At 44.8% G+C, this 18,702-nt stretch overlaps 1 protein-coding gene and 1 long non-coding RNA gene across 2 annotated transcripts; one reads left to right on the top strand and one right to left on the bottom strand.

Moving 5' to 3' along the window:
* The first annotated feature begins 11,352 nt into the window (after positions 1-11,352).
* On the top strand, positions 11,353-14,215 carry LOC124699681. The gene is made up of 4 exons (XR_007001483.1): positions 11,353-11,475; positions 11,696-12,248; positions 12,715-12,773; positions 13,951-14,215. It is a non-coding gene; the product is annotated as an uncharacterized LOC124699681 (long non-coding RNA).
* Positions 14,216-15,872: 1,657 nt separating this feature from the next.
* Positions 15,873-17,936, bottom strand: LOC124699680 (alkane hydroxylase MAH1-like). The gene has a single exon (XM_047231943.1). The coding sequence runs from the start codon at positions 17,931-17,933 to the stop codon at positions 16,386-16,388; it is 1,548 nt and encodes a 515-aa protein (XP_047087899.1). The 5' UTR covers positions 17,934-17,936; the 3' UTR covers positions 15,873-16,385.
* Between the last annotated feature and the right edge of the window lie 766 nt (positions 17,937-18,702).

Genomic DNA, 18,702 nt, shown 5'->3' with positions numbered 1-18,702 from the left:
AAGTCCGTTTCCAGTGCGAGCTGAATTGACAACTCCGCTGTTAAGGCTTTCAAGTATTCTTTGTCTCCCCTTGTGTCGAATCAATAAATTGGGTTTTACTACCCGCGAAGACTGCTGCGATCCCCTATACTTGTGGGTTATCAAGACTGTTTTCTGGCGCCGTTGCCGGGGAGCATAGCTTTATTTGGAAGTTCACTTGGATCGATATTGTTCGCTGCAAATTCTCCATCATGGGTAAAACTCGCGATCCTAAAGTCGCCATATTACCATCCACTACAAGAAAAGGTACAACTCTGAGTACCTCTCGTTGCTCTTGATTCACCATCCGTGATTGATAAACTTGTTTCACCACCACATGCTTCACTTGCTGGTACTTCTGCTGAATCTGAAAATTCTTATAATATTGATAATGCTTCTGTTGTGCTTGATGATAGTGGTTCATTGGGATCCTTTCTAGATGCTACAATTGCTAGGTCTAGACAAATTGGAAATGCTGAAACTCCTGATGCTACTACACCTGTTCATTCACCTGAACTTGATTATTCTAGTGATGATCCTGATGAAGATTATGTGGAGCTTAATGATGATCTTATTAATAGATGCAATGCTACTGCTGATGCAAGTAAAATTAAAAAGTTTCTCACACAATATACTCGTTAGACATAAGTTATCTCCCGATCCTAAATTTGCCACATCTCCTATATGCATTAAGGATAAAGATTATGATTTTTCTCTTGATCTATCTCATATAGCTATTGTAGAGAAAGCACCCTTTTGTGGTACTGAAAAAGAAAGTGTTGTAGAGCACATGATTGAACTTTCTTCTATGAGTAGTTTGTTTTCTGATGATATCAAGATGCGTACTTACTTTGTCGCTAAATTTTTTCCTTTCTCATTAAAGGATGATGCTAAAACTTGGTATAATAATTTGCCTCCTGGTTCTATTAAAAATCCAACTGATTTGCGTGATGTTTTCTTTCGAAAATACTTTCCTGCTAGTGCTCAACATATTGCTTTACGGAGAATTTATAGATTTGACCGGGGAGATGAAGAGAAATTGCCCGAGGCTTGGGCAAGATTTTGTTCTCTTATCAGAGCTCGACCTGGGCATGATTTAGAAAAGAATGATCTACTTGATATATTTTATAGTGGACTAACCATTGAGTCTAGGGAATACCTGGATAGTTGTGCTGGTTGTGTTTTCAGGAAAAGAACTCCAGACGAAGCTGAAGAATTATTGGCTAAAATAGGCCGGAATCATGATGATTGGACTACACCTGAACCAACTCCAACGCCAATATTGAAGAAGAGGGGTTTAATTAAATTGAATGATGAAGATATGAGGGAAGCCAAGAAGTCTCTCAAGGAGAAAGGTATTAAATCTGAAGATGTGAAGAATCTACCTCCCATAGAAGATATATGTGAGATAATTCCCCCTTCATCCATGATTGAGGTAAACTCCCTTCGGCGCTTTACTAGGGAAGATATTCCAGTATTCAAAACCTCCTGCGCAATGCTTAGATGAGTTTGATAATTATATTGTTAAGCAAGAAAATTTTAATATGAGAGTAGAGAATCATCTAATGGAAAATTCTCAAGCTATTAGCAATTTGCATGATATTGTGGAGAGAACCTCCAATGATGTTAAGATGCTTGTTAAACATTTTCAAATGGTTCAAACTCAAATTGATCAACTCACTAAAGTGCAAAATGACTTATTACAAAATAATTCTAAAGAGAAACATGCTTATGAAGTAACAACTAGAGGTGGTGTCTCTACCCAGGATCCTCTATATCCTGAAGGGCATCCCAAAAGAATTGAACAAGATTCTCAACGCATTGAACCTAGTGCTCCTTCTAAGAAAAAGAAGAAGAAACATAAAAATGTTGTAGAATCCTCTGAACCTGTTAATGATCCTAATAGTATTTCTATTTCTGATGCTGAAACTGAAAGTGGTAATGAACATGATAATGATAATGGTAATGATAAGAATGATGTTTCTGATAAAGAAGAAGTTGAAGATGAACCTGAAAAGCAAGATAAAAATAAAAAGTATACTAAAGAAGATTTTATTGCTAAGAAACATGGTAATGAAAGGGAACCTTGGGTTCAAAAGCAAATGCCTTTTCCTGCTAAGAAACTAAAATCAAAGGAAGAAGAACACTATAATAAATTATGTGATTGGATGAAACCTTTATTCTTGCAAATCCCTTTGACTGATGCTATTAAATTGCCTCCTTATTCAAAGTATATGAAAGATATTGTTACTAACAAAAGGAAAATCCCCAATGAGGAAATTTCCACTATGCTTGCTAATTACTCTTTTAATGGTAAGGTTCCAAAGAAGCTTGGCGACCCAGGTATACCTACTATCCCTTGTTCTATTAAGAATAATTATGTTAAAACTGCTCTATGTGACTTGGGAGCCGGTGTTAGTGTTATGCCTTTTTCTCTTTATAAGAGACTTTACTTAGATAAGTTGATACCTACTGATATATCTTTGCAAATGGCTGATAAATCTATCGCTATTCTTGTTGGTATATGTGAGGATGTTCCTGTTCAAGTTACTAATAACAGCTTGATATTAACTGATTTTGTTGTGTTGGAAATGCCTGAAGATGATAATATGTCTATTATTCTTGGGAGACCTTTTCTTAACACCGCAGGGGCTGTTATTGATTGCAATAAAGGAAAGGTTACTTTCAATGTCGATGATAGGGAGCACACCGTCTATTTCCCCAAGAGGATTGAAAAAGCATGCGGAGTTAATACTATTTCTAATGTGAGAACTATCAAAGTTGGAACTATCGATTGTCCTATATATGAGCCTAAAGAAGAATATCAAACTCTTGTGATTGGATCCATATCAATACAATTCAAGGTAACATGATTGATTTGAGGTTTATTTCTTCTTATGCTATGTAAAATTTATTTGGTGGCAAGACTTGATCAACCTTGTTAACAAATACTTTTTATATGCATAGAGGAGGTAAACAACATCTCTTTCCTCCTCCACTTGCTCTAGTTGCTGTAGCACTTTTATTTTGCAAAGTTCCTTAGTTAATTGGAGATTTCAAAAAATTTCTGGCCGATAATAATAAACTTAATACCCAGAAATGTGCATTTTTCAAAGTTTTCAAAAATTCACAAAAATTATACCGTTGGTCCTATTTTTCGACGAGGCACTTGGGAGCACTGGGGATGACCGGTGGGGCACCCCAGGGTGGAACCCCACGGTCGGCGCGGCCGGCAAGGGGCGCGCCAACCTGGTGTGTGGCCCCCCGTTACCCCACTTTAGCATCTCTTCCTCCCACACTCTTCTCTCTCCCGAAAAAATCGACACCAGCTTCCTCTCACTCGTGTTTTTGCTCAAGAACTCCAGATTTCTCGATCTCTTTGCTCAGCCCAGATTTCTGTCTGAAATTTGGCACATTTGCTCTTCGGTATGTAACTCCTTCGATTATCCAAGTAGAATTTATTTTGGTGGAGTATATCTTGCATATTTTGCTGCTGTAGGTAACATGTTTAGTGAGCTTGCATGCTTGTTCTAAGTGATAGAAACTAATTTTGATGCATGATTAGTACTCTAGCAAGTTCCTATGGTAGTTTTCCTCAATTATATGTCACCAAATCAAGTTTTATATTGTTTGTTGAAAAATTTCAGAAAAGGGGGATGGACAACTTTAACTTTGGAGAAGTGTTCCAAGGGGAGACAACAAGCACCGGGAGGCCCTCTAGGTCATCCACCCGATGCAGGCCATCCTACAATGAGGATCTCATCGCACCAAGCTTTGCACTCGAGGAGGACAATGGAGTCCCCAACGCTGCATCCTTTCCATGTTATGACTTTTTGAGTAATGCAGGGTTGTTGGATGATTTCTTTACCCTCGTCGGTAGGGCAAGTTTAACCGCTTATGTGGGGGATGAGAGTGAGCAATACTACACGCTCACTAAAAATCTTTGTGGAGAGCTTCAAGTTCAACAATAGGCACTTTAACCCGACAGTTTCATTCAAGATCTATGGTAAACCTATTACTATGAAGTTGGAAAATTTTTGTGCTGCATTGGGTATTGTTCCTGTAGGTACAGGCAAGGAAGATCGAGGACAACCCAAGGGAATTGTTGGAGCTCTATCGAGGGATCACCAATGATGATTGTCGCACCATTCAGCGTGGCAAGATAAGAAACATTCAACTCCCCGCCATTAAGTATTTTGCTTATTACATTGGTACTAGCATTCTTGTAGGGAGAACACTAGCAACATATCTAGCTATCACCTTGGTTTCTTAATTGCTGCACTCACTGGGGACACACCTTACCATCTTGGTGCTCTTGTTGCTCGCCGCTTGTCTAACAAGGGGCACATATTTGGAAGAATTATTGCTTCGCGCGTTCTAGCATATTTAGAGCTTCCTCTTGACCCTAATGATGTAAAAATAGCTCCTATGAGGCTCGATATTGCTGCTATGAAGAGTCATCAATTTGTTACAGCTGACTCTAGGTTAGATAATATTATCTATAGAGTGTTGTTTGCTGACGGGGAAGAGAGGGAAGTCCCTTTGCCCCAACCAGATTTGTTCAGTATCAACGGAAACCATGGTCGCGCTCTAAGGAGGAGGTGGATGAGAAGCTGAAGATACACAACTTCCACCAGACAGCATGACTCCGAGGACGCCGAGCCCTCCTACGACTACACCGTCACGTATCCGGGTGCTTCTTCTAGCACATACCCGGAATATGATCCATCTTCGTACTACGAGGGTGCTTCTTCATGGGCACCATGGGGTTGATCTCCACTTAGGCCAAAAGCCTAAGCTTGGGGGAGGTATACCGGCATCACTTATTCTTTGCATATTATGGTTGCTGGATACTTGTACATACTTGTTTAGTTTCTTTGAGTGGTTATCTAATAAGAGGGAGATGATATTTGGGGAAGTGCTGCCTGAAAACAGATTCTGGACTGTTACTAGAAAAATTCCTGCGCACAGCCAGAACGTTAATTTGAGCTGCCAAATTTTGTGCATGTTCCTCAGGTTGTTATCTAACTTTCATTAATTGAACACTTTTCTAGCTGAGCAACGGAATATTTTTGTAAAAATCGATTACTGTACTACTATCAAGTTTTGGCAGATTTCTGCCATCTTGCTTTTCTGTGTTTCTTTTAGTTTGCTATTTCTTGTTTTTGCTTTGTTTCTTTCCCAAAACACAAAAAGACCAAAAATATTTCTGTTGTTTCTCTTCACCACTTGTTTACTTTGGTTTCTTGCATTTGTTTCGCTTTATTTTCTATTGCTAGATTGCTATAAGAAAACCCAAAAAGATTTTGCTTTGTTTGCTTGTTTCCTTTTATTCTTGTTCTCAAATTCGAAAACACCAAAAATATTTGCTGTTCTTCTTTGGTTTGTAAAGTTCTTTATGAGTTCAATGGTCTTCGGTGGCTGGAGCGTGGTTTTCATTTCATATTATCCGAGCTACACAAGTGAAAAGGCAATAATGACGATCTACGACAATCTGATTGTGGGTGAGAGCAGGCTGGTATGAACTCTATTTGTTTTCATTTTTTTACATATACTCATCCATGTGAGCATGCTTAGTTGGTTCATGTGAGGTATATGTCGTTTAAGAAAGTCTAGTAGTTCATGATCTCTCATGTTTAGCTCCAATTTATTAATATGAGTAGCATGTCATGGATGTTTGCTTGCATTGTTTTATTCATAGATAGGTATGATATTATGGTATCCTCCTCTGAATAATTCGTTTGAATTAACTTGGCACATGCTCACGCATGCATATGACTGAACAAGAGTCAATTAAGCCTCAATGATTTGCATTGCTTCAGAGTTCTGGTATCACTTTTATGCCTCAGTTAATTTATTTTGCCGCAAGCATGATTATGACGATTCATCGCTCTCTTGATTTGTCGCTCCCAAGTCTTTTGCTAACCTTCACTTGTACTGAGCGGGAACGCTGCTCGTGCTTCCAAACACATGAAAACTAAGTTATTCTAGAGTGTCCACCATAAATACCTATGCATGGCATTTCAAACCATTCCAAGTAAATTCTCATGCGCTACCTTTAAACCTTCAAAATGCTTCTCAATTTGTGTTAATGTTTCATAGCTCATGAGGAAGTATGTGGTGTTTAACTTTCAACCTTGTCATTTACTCTTGACGGACTTTCATATGGACTAGTGGCACATCCGCTTATCCAACAATTTTGCAAAAAGAGCTGGCAATGGGGTTCCCAGCCCCAATTAATCAACTTTCACTAATAATTCTCTTCACATGTTTTGCTCTGATTCATCAGTAAGCAACTTAATTTTGCAAATAGACACTCCTCCATGGTATGTGATTGATGGAAGACACCCGAGGATTCGGTTAGCCATGGCTTGTGTAAGCAAAGGTTGGGGGAAGTGTCATCCATAATAAAACTAAAATACGTGTGTAAACAAAAGAGAAGAGGGATGATCTACCTTGCTGGTAGAGATAACGTCCTTCATGGGAGCCGCTCTTGGAAGTCCGGTTGGCGAGGTAGTTGGTGTACCCATTACCATTCGTTGACAACAACAAACACCTCTCAAAATAATTTTACTCCTGCTTTATAAATGAAAAGCTCTAGCGCATGTTAATCCCTGCTTCCCTCTGCGAAGGGTCAATCTTTTACTTTTATATTGAGTCTCCATCCTTTCTTTGAGCACTTTCTTGAGAGCACAACTGTCATTCTTAGTATAATATGCTTGTCTCAAAATATGATTGATTGTAGTATAACTTTGATGCTTTTATCTTTGACAATCACTATTTCTAGTCTTTCTATGAACTTCAGAGGTGCTCGAGCATTTATGTTTTGCTTGATCAAATATGGGCAAGCGAGATACCACTCTATCATACTCTTTTATGAACATTGCAATCCTGCTTATATACATGATTCATGATGCTTGTTATTAATTGTTGGTACCTTTCCATGATTGACATAGCTATTAGATGATCTTATTTGCATGTATCTTATTATGAACTGCCTAAGTGTTAGCCATAGCATGAGAATATTTACATCATATGAACAAATGTGTTCGTGAAAGTTCTTTTATCGCTCAGTTGTTAGCTGAATTGCTTGAGGACAAGCAATAAGCTAAGCTTGGGGGAGTTGATACGTCCAAAACGTATCCACTTTCCCGAACACTTTTGCTATTGTTTTGCCTCTAATTTGTGTATTTTGGATGCAACTAACACGGACTAACGCTGTTTTCAGCGAGACTGTTACAGTGTCTCGTTTTTGTGCGAAATCCAACTTTCGGGAAAAACCTCGGAATTTAGACGAAGGCCCTATTTTCCCGGATGACTCACGGAGCCGGAAGGGCAAGTCGGTGGAGGCCGAGGGCCCCACACCCTAGGGCGGCGCGGCCCGGAGAGGGCGCGCGGCCCTAGCGTGTGGCCCCCTCGGCCGGCCTCCGACGCCCTCCTTCGGACTACTTATCGCCCTCGACCTAAAAACGCACGGGGAGAAGTCGAAGTCACCAGAAACCCTCCAGAACGCCGCCACATCGCGAAACTCCGTCTCGGGAGCCAGAAGTCTCCGTTCTGGCACTCCGCCGGGACGGGGATTGGAGGAGATCATCGCCGCCATCACCACCGACGCCTCTTCATCAACCAGCCATGTTTCCCCAATCCATGTGTGAGTAATTCCCCCGCTGTAGGCTGAAGGGGATGGTAGGGATTGGATGAGATTGGTCATGTAATAGTGTAAGATTGTTAGGGCATAGTGCCTAGTGTCCGTAATTGGTACTTTGATGATATTGTTGCAACTTGTTATGCTTAATGCTTGTCACTAGGGCTCGAGTGCCATGATCTCAGATCCGAACATGTTATTATTTCATCATGATATTCATTGTTTATGGTCTTACCTGCAAGTTGTATACACATGTCGTTGTCCGGAACCAATGGCCCCGAAGTGACGAAATCGGGACAACCGGAGGGGATGATAGTGATGTGAGGATCACACGTGTTCACGGAGTGTTAATGCTTTGCTCCGGTACTCTATTAAAAGGAGTACCTTAATATCCAATAGATTCCCTTGAGGCCCGTGCTGCCACGGCTGGTAGGACAAAAGATGTTGTGCAAGTTTCTCATTGCGAGCACGTACGACTATAATTGGAACACATGCCTATTGATTGCTTTGTACTTAGACACCATTTTATTATTATCTCGCAAATGCCCCGCTTGATTGTTACATGAGTTTCTCTCATCCATGCAACGCCCGTTATCCGTCCCCGTGCCTACGGTATTTTAATCATGCCTGTTTACTATAATCACTACTGCTTGTCTCTGTTACTCTGTTGCTGTTATTTCACTCTCGCTACTTGCTATAAAGCCGTTACTATCGATAAACTCTTGCGAGCAAGTCTGTTTCCAGGTGCAGCTGAATTGACAACTCCGCTGTTAAGGCTTTCAAGTATTCTTTGTCTCCCCTTGTGTCGAATCAATAAATTGGGTTTTACTACCCGCGAAGACTGCTGCGATCCCCTATACCACGAAGATGAAGACCACCATGACACCGTCGGTCACACCGGTGACGAAGCTGAATACCACCATGACACCGTCGGTCATGCCGGTCAGAAGCATGGGCACGTCGCCGACCACAAAGATGAAGACCACCATAGCACCGTCGTTCACGCCGGCCAGAAGCATCACCACCTCGCCGACCACGAGGACGAAGACAACCATGACGCAATCAGTGACACCGGCCATAAGCATCACCATGTCGTCGACCACGACGACGAGACCACCATGACACCGCCGGTCACGCCGGTCACAAGCATCACCACGTCGCCGACCATGAAGACAAACACCACCGTTCACGCTCGTCACAAGCATAACCATGTCGCCGATGACGAAGTTGAATATCACCATGACACCGTCGGTCACGCCGGTCACAAGCATCATCACGTCGTGGACCACGAAGATGAACATCATCATGCCGCCACCACCATAGATTATCACCTCTCACTTCTCACATATCATCACCACGTCGCCGTCTATGAAGATGACAAGCGAGAAGTTGAGCAAAAGTAATGCAAACTATACTCACACATACGTACACATTACAATATACTAGTGAGTCATTTATTTATCCGTCTATGTCCACCAAAACGAAAACCTTTCAACATGAAAATCATGCGGAATGGTGAGGTGAACCTACCCCTCAAAGGAAATTTCAAACGATTGAACGTGTGCGACAAATTTAGCAAAATTTGCTCAAAGCTTCATACACAAAATTGACGATTTACGACTTACGAAACTCGAAACCGATTGTGGGAATTGATTTCTATCATCAACACGCATCTTTTTTATGTACAACTTATTTCGATTAGGACTATGTTTGTGTTGAATTGAGAAAAAAGTGTGTGGACTAGTGTAAGGGAGAGTGAGCTAACCCAGTGAGCTAACCCAGAGTAGGTGCAGACGTTGTATCAGTGTAGAGCCAACGAGGCGCGAGAACAAGAACAAGCCTGTACCTGCAGAAACTGCCGAACTGGATGTTCCTCCAAGGCCTGAGAATCGGTTCCTACAAGAACACAGCTTAATCCAGGAAACTAAACGAGGCAAAAATTGCTGACTCATACGAGCTAAGAGGCATGCAGACTACCGAACGGGCGCCCTTAACGGCAGAGCACACAGCCGCGTCAGGTGCCAAAATTTTTGGCGCTGGTTTACCAAATGTAACGCGGGTAGAGCGAAATATTTCAGACTTCTTCTGTGCCGCGCGAGTAAATTACACAAATCTACCACAATTGGGGCAGTGGTTACAAGTAAGTACCATTCTTGAAAATTTTCTTAAAAACTACAACTTCTGAGGCAGGAAGCAACAAATCAACCAAATCTTGGGTAAACAACAGATTAGCATCATGGCCCTACTGTCAGAGCTGACCTGGCAATCAAACGGCCGTTTCTGGCGTTGACCAAAGAAACTGGCTGAAGAAGGCGGGTCCCACTTTCCTTTTCTCTATCGTTATTTTCTTGAAGGAATCCCCGCATCGTTCTTCTCATGGTGCGTTGGTTGACTGCCGGCGAACTGCTACGACGCCGCCTAGCTCGTCCACCAACGCGCCCGACTGTGGCTTGCTCCTCCCGTTCGTCCCCGTGCTGCTCCTCCACCGGCGCACCACCCCGGAGCTGCTCCTCCGCCCGACACCGTGCTGGTCTCCGCCTGTGCGCTCACTCCCGAGCCGCTCCTCCGCCGGCGCCCCTCACCCCGGAGCTTCTCCTCCGCCGGTGTTCCCCACCCCTTAGCTGATCCTTCACCGGCGCTCCCGCCCCGGAGTTGCTTCACCGTCAGCGCGGCCCGCTCCTGAGAAGGTCCTCCACAAGCACGCGCGGACCTGGCCGGGCACGGGGGAACCAAGCCGGCGGCGCGAGGAGAACTGGCTGGTGGCGCGCGCGTACCAGGGCGGCGGTGCGAGGGGAACTTGGCCGGCGACGCATGCGGAAACAGCCAGGCGGCACGCGAGGAACTCGCCGGCGGCGCGCGGACGAGGATGACGAGGTGTGGCGGCGCTGGATGTGCTCCGGGAGGCCACGCGAGAGAGCGCAGAGCGGCGACGCGCGCTCTGCACGCCCGGCTGCTCGCGGCGGTCCGACGCGTGCTGCTCATCCCGCGCCACGCCTTCGCGCACGTCGACGCGACCGCCGCGCCGGTGATCCTCTCCCTCGAGCCGACCAACAAGGTGTGCATCATCCGCGCGGGCGCGGTCCCGGCGCTCGTCGAGGTGGCCGGCTGCTCGGGCGGCGGGACGGCATCGCCGGAGGCGAGCCAGCACGCGGCGGGCGTGCTAGTCACGCTCGCGCTCGCCGAGGAGAACAACGCCGCCGTCGGCGTGCTGGGCGCGGTGCCACCGCTCCCGAGCTCCTCACCTCCCTCGCCCAACACGCGCGTGCGTCGCGACGCTGGGGTAAAGCTCGACCACCTCTCCCTCCCTGCCGTGAACCAGCTTGTGCAACTAACAAGAGGAAACGGCCGTTCGGTGACAGTGGGCCCTCAGGCCTTAAACTGCTCTCATACTTGTGTTTGCGCTATCTGTTATTGATTACCTCAGAAGTTGTAGCTTTTAGCAAAAAATTCCAAGAATGGTACTGACCTGTAACCACTGCCACAATTGTGATAGATTTGTGTAATTCACTCGTGCCGCGCGGGCGGCGTGTCCAAACTTATCCCCTCCTCCGAAGGTCCTAGAACAAACTCGAAAATCCCCAATCGATTTCCCCCAATCCCCACCCCCTTCTCCCTCACCACCAGCGCCGCCGCAGCGAAGCTCCCGCCCCGCCGCACCGCGCCGCCCGCACCGTACGTGCTTCCACACTCGGCCTCCCACACCGCGCTGCCGGAACAAGCGTCGCCGGGATGACAGACTGCTGGTCTTCCTCTCGAAGCAGACCACAGCCCACACCCGTCGGGGGCCTTCTCCACCGCGACCCAACCGCTCGGTGAGTTTGGGAACCGCCGCATCCGCACAACGTCCTTTTCCTTGCCCCCTTCTTCTTCACACTTGCCCCCCTACTCAACCGTCCCCATCCCCGTTTGTCCGAGGCGGACACACCACCTCCTTAGCCTCCCTGTTTCTTCTTGTTATTCTTCTTTCTTGATATTCTTCTTTCTAGAATCCAGCGAGGCTGATTAACCTGTTTTTTCTTTGTGACATGGTAGGAATCCGGCGAGGCTGCCCAGAATCAAGACCGTCCCTTCTCCGTTCGCAAGTATTCGAGTAGATTAACTCATGTGTGCAGGTGAGCACTAGGCTTTACAGTGCAGGTGAGCTGCCCTTCACGGTGATGAGTTTCTCCATTTGTTCTGCTGAGATCTGAAAGCCATGTATTTGTATTATGCCACTTGTTTACCCGTGTTTACAAATTTACAAAGTCCTGGGGCAATATTTTGAACACAACCTCAGTCACCAAATGGAAAAAAAAATGATAACTTGTAATGGGTTCAGTTAGACCAACGTTTCAGCAGAGTAGTTTAGTTAAGCAATATTGTATTCATTTTACTGAGTAAAAAGGAATACACTTCTTTATACAGTGTAGTATTAACATGCACAGAGGTGCATTCGACCAGTACTTGTTTTATTTTACATGCACAAGGGTGTATTCAATTGACTTCAGAATCGTGTCTTTCTTGAGTAACTGGAGGAGTTGATGGTCGGACAAGTCGCTGGATTCTTGGAGTAGCACGCACACCCGTCACTTCCATCTTCATCAAGGTCCTTGGTGACTCACCATCATGTTTAATTAGATGTTATCTAGATCTTAACTGCTGCCATTTAAAGTTCAAACTCACGAAGTGTTCTTGGCTACTTAAGTGTTGTTGTTTGGCATGATCTGACGTGTATGTATTTGTAATGTTTTGATCTGAGCATTTAAATGTATTGTTGTTTGTTGTTCAAAAAAAAAAAAAAAATGTATTGTTGTTTTCAAGTTTTGAACAACACTACACTACCTATACATGACTACGTGAGTGGATAATTCTATAGTTAATTGAAGTGTTGGGTTCTACCTACCTGTCCTTTTTAGTGCAGCAACCAAGCTTCTTGATAAGAGGTGTAGCCTGAGTTGTTGTGTTAAAAGATCTATTCACTTTGCTTTTACCCATTCACAAAGTTAAAAGATCTATTCACTTTGCTTTTACCCATTCACAAAGTTTCTTACCAATGTTCACTTTATATGCAGCTGGATGTGCAGAAATCCATGGGAAAGCAAGCCTCACCTCCACAAGATAAATTACAGAGGTAGTGTCCAGTTTCTGAAAAAATGCTGCTAGTTTATCTATTTTGTGTCCACAAGAAGAATGACAGAGGTAATTAAAAAAACAGAGAAGTTGTGTCTGAGATTTTCAACTACCAAGAACACTAGTTGCTAGTTTATCTATTTGCCTTGTGTGTGAACAAGGTTGCAAACATATCTTGGAAATATGCAGTGACGATCCATTCTTGGTAGTTTATGATCGCTGCTGTATGACTGTATGTTTATATCTCGCTGCTTGCATTGCAATACAGGGTAATAGTCTAAAAATGGCATCTGTTATACACATGACTGGAATTATTCAGAGACTTAGGTATACTCGGCTCAATTCACATTTGACAATTAATTTCGAGAGAAGTTTTGTGGCATGTTCAGATCTTGACTGTGAATTCTGTATTGCTCCTTAGAGATAATATTATCACCCAAGTGCACTTGCTGTTAGTATATGTAACATTTTGACAGTCAACAGATCCCTGTCGAAGTTTTGTTTACAGCAGAAGATCCTCGCAGAACCGTTTAAGTAACCCACATGTAATCCCTCTTGTATGAAAGAAAATATTCTTGTATCGTATATGGAGAATTGCCCATGGTTCTGGTGCTGATGCACACGTGACAGTGCATGGAAACTTTGGTCTTTATTTTTGAAATTTTAGCTGTAGGGGGAGTTGCTCACTTGTCCTTTGGTTTGATTGCTTTGCTGGGTGGGTGTTGGGTTAGTTCCCTTTCAGGTCTGGGAGGTCATGGCCAAATCAAGTGTACTTCATTTGACTGCTGTTTGGTCATGTGTTGGGTTAGTTTAGCTTCAGGTCTGGTCGGTCATTGCCAAAATGTTTGTACTTTATCTGATTGATGGTTAATTCAGTCTTATTTTGGCAAGTCAAATTGAATTAATAGTCCATTTGGATGATGTTTATATTGCTGCACTACTGCATTCTTATCCATCCGTACAGCAAAAACAGATGCATCGATGCATTTCTTGACTTGCTTAAAAGACATAGTAATTAGCATGAGGTGCATGTATATCCATGTACTACTTAGTTATTTTTGCACCGGGTTATCACATTTGCAATGCTTGATTGACATCCAACTAGTGTTTGTTATGGTGTGGGTCATTTTGTTAGACATTTTACCTGGGAGGTTTGATTCCTCACTTTCATTTTTCAGGAGTTGCTGCAAAAGATCAATGACCTGTTGATGTGATTCATGAGTGACTTGCTAGATTCTTTTGTTCACTTCCATGAAGATTGCTAGTTTAGAAACATATATAAGCTCTTGTGCACTATTGCTGATGAAGTGCATTCATTGTGAATTTGACCGATCTTTGTATAGCCTGGATATGAACAATGTACTATATAATGAATCATGTAATATCTTTTGAAAAAAATGGTTGGATACGGTCAATGATCACTTTGTGAAATAATTTCTTGAATTATGTCAATGTTCACGTGAATCCTGCAATGTAAAGTATTTAGCACAATTTCAGCAAATGAACTGCTAGTAGCCAAGGAAACAACAGATAAACAAATTGCATTTGGGGGCTACCCAACGGTCGGCATATTGTAAAACAGCTGGCACATCTCTTACTGGTAGGCCAATCTGTCTGCCCTGAAAGAAACAAGATTGCCAGCAAAGATGCTACTAGGGCGGCAAACAAACTGCCGGGAAAGGAAAAATAGACGGCAAAACTCTTTGCCGGCAGGAGCTTAGAGGGCAGGCCAAACAGCCGGGGAAAAACCTTTGCCGGGCAGTTAGATTGCCGTGTCATGTGACTTTTCCCAGCAGAAAATGTGCCCCAATATTTGGTCCATGGTGTAGTGATCCTCGTAATTTCATTGATGTTTGAATTTCTCAATCTCTATGGGTATTTTCTTAGAATTACTTTTTTTTTCTTTTTGAAGTGTGGGAACAAGGAAGCTAACAGGATGTCAGAAGTTGAGATGAAGTAACAACTCACTTCCAGTAACATCTTGAATACTCACATTCTTCACATTCCATGTCTGCAACTAATTCTCGGAAAAGGGCGATGGGCTTTGGTACGTGCCAACTTGCAAGTTTTTAGCGTTTAACTTGGGGCCCAGGATGTTCCTCGCAAAGGACATTCCATCATGCAAGTGAGGACCGACATCGCCGCCATCACGTGGAACTTTGATATGGAGGTGTGGGAAGGGCGGTCTGTCCAACCCAAGTTTTTCTTGCATTCTCCAAATGAAAAATTGCATTTTGACGAAAGTGAAGAAGCATGCAATATATTGTGTTGCTGCTAGGAGCAAGGGCCGGGCCTGCAGGTGTGCATAAGCTGTACAGCCTGCACATGGCCCTAAATTTTAGGGGACCCAAATTTTGACAGCCCATTAAGCTAGACTTCCAATTAGACTTCCGAAGTGGCAACTAGACCTGGTAGTCGGGTTAGCCTTACCTTGGCCATCCTGAACGGCGAACGGAGGGATGATCGAGTAGCGACAGGGTCCCTCTCAGGCAGCGACGTAGTGCGATTAGAGGATTAGCCTACCGTCTCCCGATCTCGAGTAGCGATAGGAACCGACGAGGCTTCGTTGTTATAATTGCAACAAGAGAAACTAAGAATCAAGAAATAAAACGACACATGCGACACACCATTTTAACTTGGAAAAACCTCTTCAACAATGAGAGGAAAAAATCACGGGCACTAGCTAGATAATTGGGGTTGTGGTCCATTCATGGGTAGTAATGAGCATATCCAACGGCTGTGCATGCTATGTGTAGGTAAAACTGTGGATATTTGATCAATTTCCCAAACAATTAATATGGTTAGAAAGACTAATATTGTATGCAACACGATTCATTTATTTATTGAGATGTTTAATGAATGAAAGAAGTAACATACATTCTTATGCATCAATTGATGGATCGGTTGGGTGTTATCCTCCCTTCTGAAAAAATAAAATAAATTGTATTTGTATGGCATGGGTTGAACAATGGCATATCCACACCCATTGTTTTTCATGGTCAGCAATCTTATCCATACCCTACCAATCCGGCAAAGAGTATGCATGTCCATGCGAACAACGGCAAAATATTTGTCACTCAATTGCAGATTTGACAAGAAATTTGAAAATTTAACTTAGTTTCATGATACAATCAAATAAAGGACTCTGAATCCTCAATAATTAAAAAATACCAACAATAGAGGATGAGGATCACAACACACAATTACACAATTTTCTTTGAAGGTGACACAATTACACAAATAATATTAAGACTTAGGGCTTATGAGAACTGAGTTCCAGCTCAGTGGCAAGGCAAGGCGAGTGCGCAGCCAGCCCACCCGGGTTCGAATCCCCATCACGCGGTAATTTCGCGGGAGGGGCGAACTTTAATCGGGTTATCATCCTAGCGTCCATCCGCGGGGAGAGTCTCATTTCTACCTAACAACGTATAGCCAAGGGAGGGATCATTCCCCCGTTGGTCAACGTTTAAGACTTAGGGCTTATGATAGATATAACCCATGGACACAGTGGCACCACCATGCCCATGCGGGTTGGGACGGTTGGGTACCCATTCCCATGGGCCATGCATAATTGAGTGCTCGCACGACGTGGTCGCACCCTAGCAGCAGCGCGCTACATTTCGCGCTTCTTCACTTTCATCATAAGGCCATTTTTCATTTGGAGAATGCAGGAGAACTTGGGGTGGACAGACTGCCCCTCCAGCACCTCCACGTCGAAGTTCCACACGATGGCGGCGACGGCGGTCTTCATCTGCATGATGGCGATGTCCTTTCCGAGGCACATCCTAGGCCCTGAGTTAAACGCCAAGAACTTGTGAGTTGGCACGTACCGGAGCCCATCACCGGCCTTTCCCGAGAGCCACCTCTCCGGCCTGTACTCCATGCAGTCTTCCCCCCACACATCCTGCATTCTCCCCAAGGAGTAGAGGGAGACGAGGATGGTGTCGCCGGCGCGCACCACGTGGCCGCTCGGCAGCTCGTCGTCGGCGATGACCGTCTTGCGCTCGATGGGGATGGGCGGGAACAGCCTGAGCGACTCGTACAAGACGGCGTGCATGTAGACTAGGGGTTTCATCTCATCGGGCTCAAATGTGACCATGGTGGTGGCTGCTGCAGCTGCTTTGCGCGACGCGATTGGGGCGAGTTCTTTCCGTATGCAGGCCACCACGTCGGGGTTCTTGGCGAGGTTGTAGAAGAGCCACACCAGCGCCGTGCCGATAGTGTCCCTCCCGGCGATCATGAAGTTGATGAGCGTCGCGCAGAGCAAGTCGTCGCTGTACTCCGGATCGTTGATGTACGTCGACATGATAATTTCCACGGAGCTAGCGTGCGACTCCAGGACGCCAGCATAGCCGTCGGTCATCAGTTTCCTCCTCTCGATCATCTCCGCGACGAAGCCACGTAGCACCTTGTGCGCGGCGGCGAGCTTCCTCTCTGGGCCAACGTTGAGCCACCTCATGGCCTTCCAGCAACACATCGGCAAGGTGTGCCGGAACAGCCCCACCTCCATGACGGTATCCATGGCGACGACGGCGTGCATGCCAGCGCTGCCGGCGCTGCTGGTGGAGAGTAGGCCAGGGTCGACGCCGAATATGGGCGTGGCCGTGACGTCGAACGCGAACCTCGTGAGCAAATCGTGCATGTCAAACGGAGCAGCCGTTTTCGCCATGCGTGCTAGGAGCGGGGTGACGCCCTTCTCCACCTTGTCACGGCAGCACTCGGCCATGAGGGCGAGGAGGCGCGGGCTGCTGAAGATGCTCTGGATCCTGGCGCGCTGCCGCCGGCATGGCTCGCCGTCGACGGTGAAGAAGCTGCCGTCGGTCACGTCGAACATCTCCGAGAACTCCACTCCCTTGAGGTAGTTGGCATGGTTTGAGGTGAAGATGTGCCGGATATTCGTCGGGTCGCAGGTGAGCAGGAACCGCATGCCAGTTAAGCACGACTTGAAGTTGTGCCCGCAGCAGGCTAGGGCGTCGGTGGCGTAATCGTGGAGTCGGTGGAGGTTGACGACGAGGGAAGGGAGGATGCCAACTATTGGCCACTCGGTCGGGCGCAATGGATTCTTTGATCTCATAGACATTGTGTACATGCAGAAGGTTACAAGCAGAAAGAGGGCGGATGTGGACACGAGCAGTTCAGCAGGCAACAGGGGCGAAGTCATTGTTCGCATGTTAATTTGGATATGAAGGAGGGTTATGATACAACTGCCTAATTTATACTCCAAAGAAGTGCACACACACCTCTGCGCATGCAAGTATGGTCAACGTGGATTATTTAATGTCAAAACAATTGCATGTGCTAGCTTAATTGAGTACAGTCAAAGCATGCACCTAGTGATGGGCTGAAGCTAAATTTATCCCAAAGCCCATACATGACATTTAGTACCGCAGTGGCTGTAACACCAAACCACTTGATTATGCTGACTAATTAATTATAGTGATAGCTACATTATTAAAACTAGCATGGCGGCCCATGCAAATGGAAGAGCAACGTCTGATTTTTTTTTTAACACATTATGTCTGAATTTTAGTTTTGTTCCAAATTTTATAAAATGCGATTAGAATTAACATGGTTATATTATGGCAATAACTACTATGGTGAATAAAAAATATTTGTGTGGGAGACATCTTTAAGTAGCCGTAAGCACACGGTTGAATCTCGAGGATCTTTCCACCACAAACGGAAATAGCTTACCGTGCGCGACATGGGGCCTTAAGTGGCCTGCTCTATACCAGTGAGTCAAAACTAACGACATTTTTAAATGGATAAGATAATTTCCGCACCGAATTCGGCGCCGAATCGGTTTTAAGGTGTCCATTTCCGATTTTAAAGAATTCGGCGGATAAGGATATCCGATTTTGAAGTGGTGCTCTGGATACGGTGTAGAATATGGCATAGCAAATAGCATGCGGATATGAATTACCCGAAAT

Source organism: Lolium rigidum, chromosome 3 (genome assembly GCF_022539505.1).
Source record: "Lolium rigidum isolate FL_2022 chromosome 3, APGP_CSIRO_Lrig_0.1, whole genome shotgun sequence".
In the NCBI taxonomy this organism is placed as follows: Eukaryota; Viridiplantae; Streptophyta; class Magnoliopsida; order Poales; family Poaceae; genus Lolium; species Lolium rigidum.
Note: the sequence above shows the minus strand (reverse complement) of the source record. Positions and strands in the feature narration are given on the sequence as shown.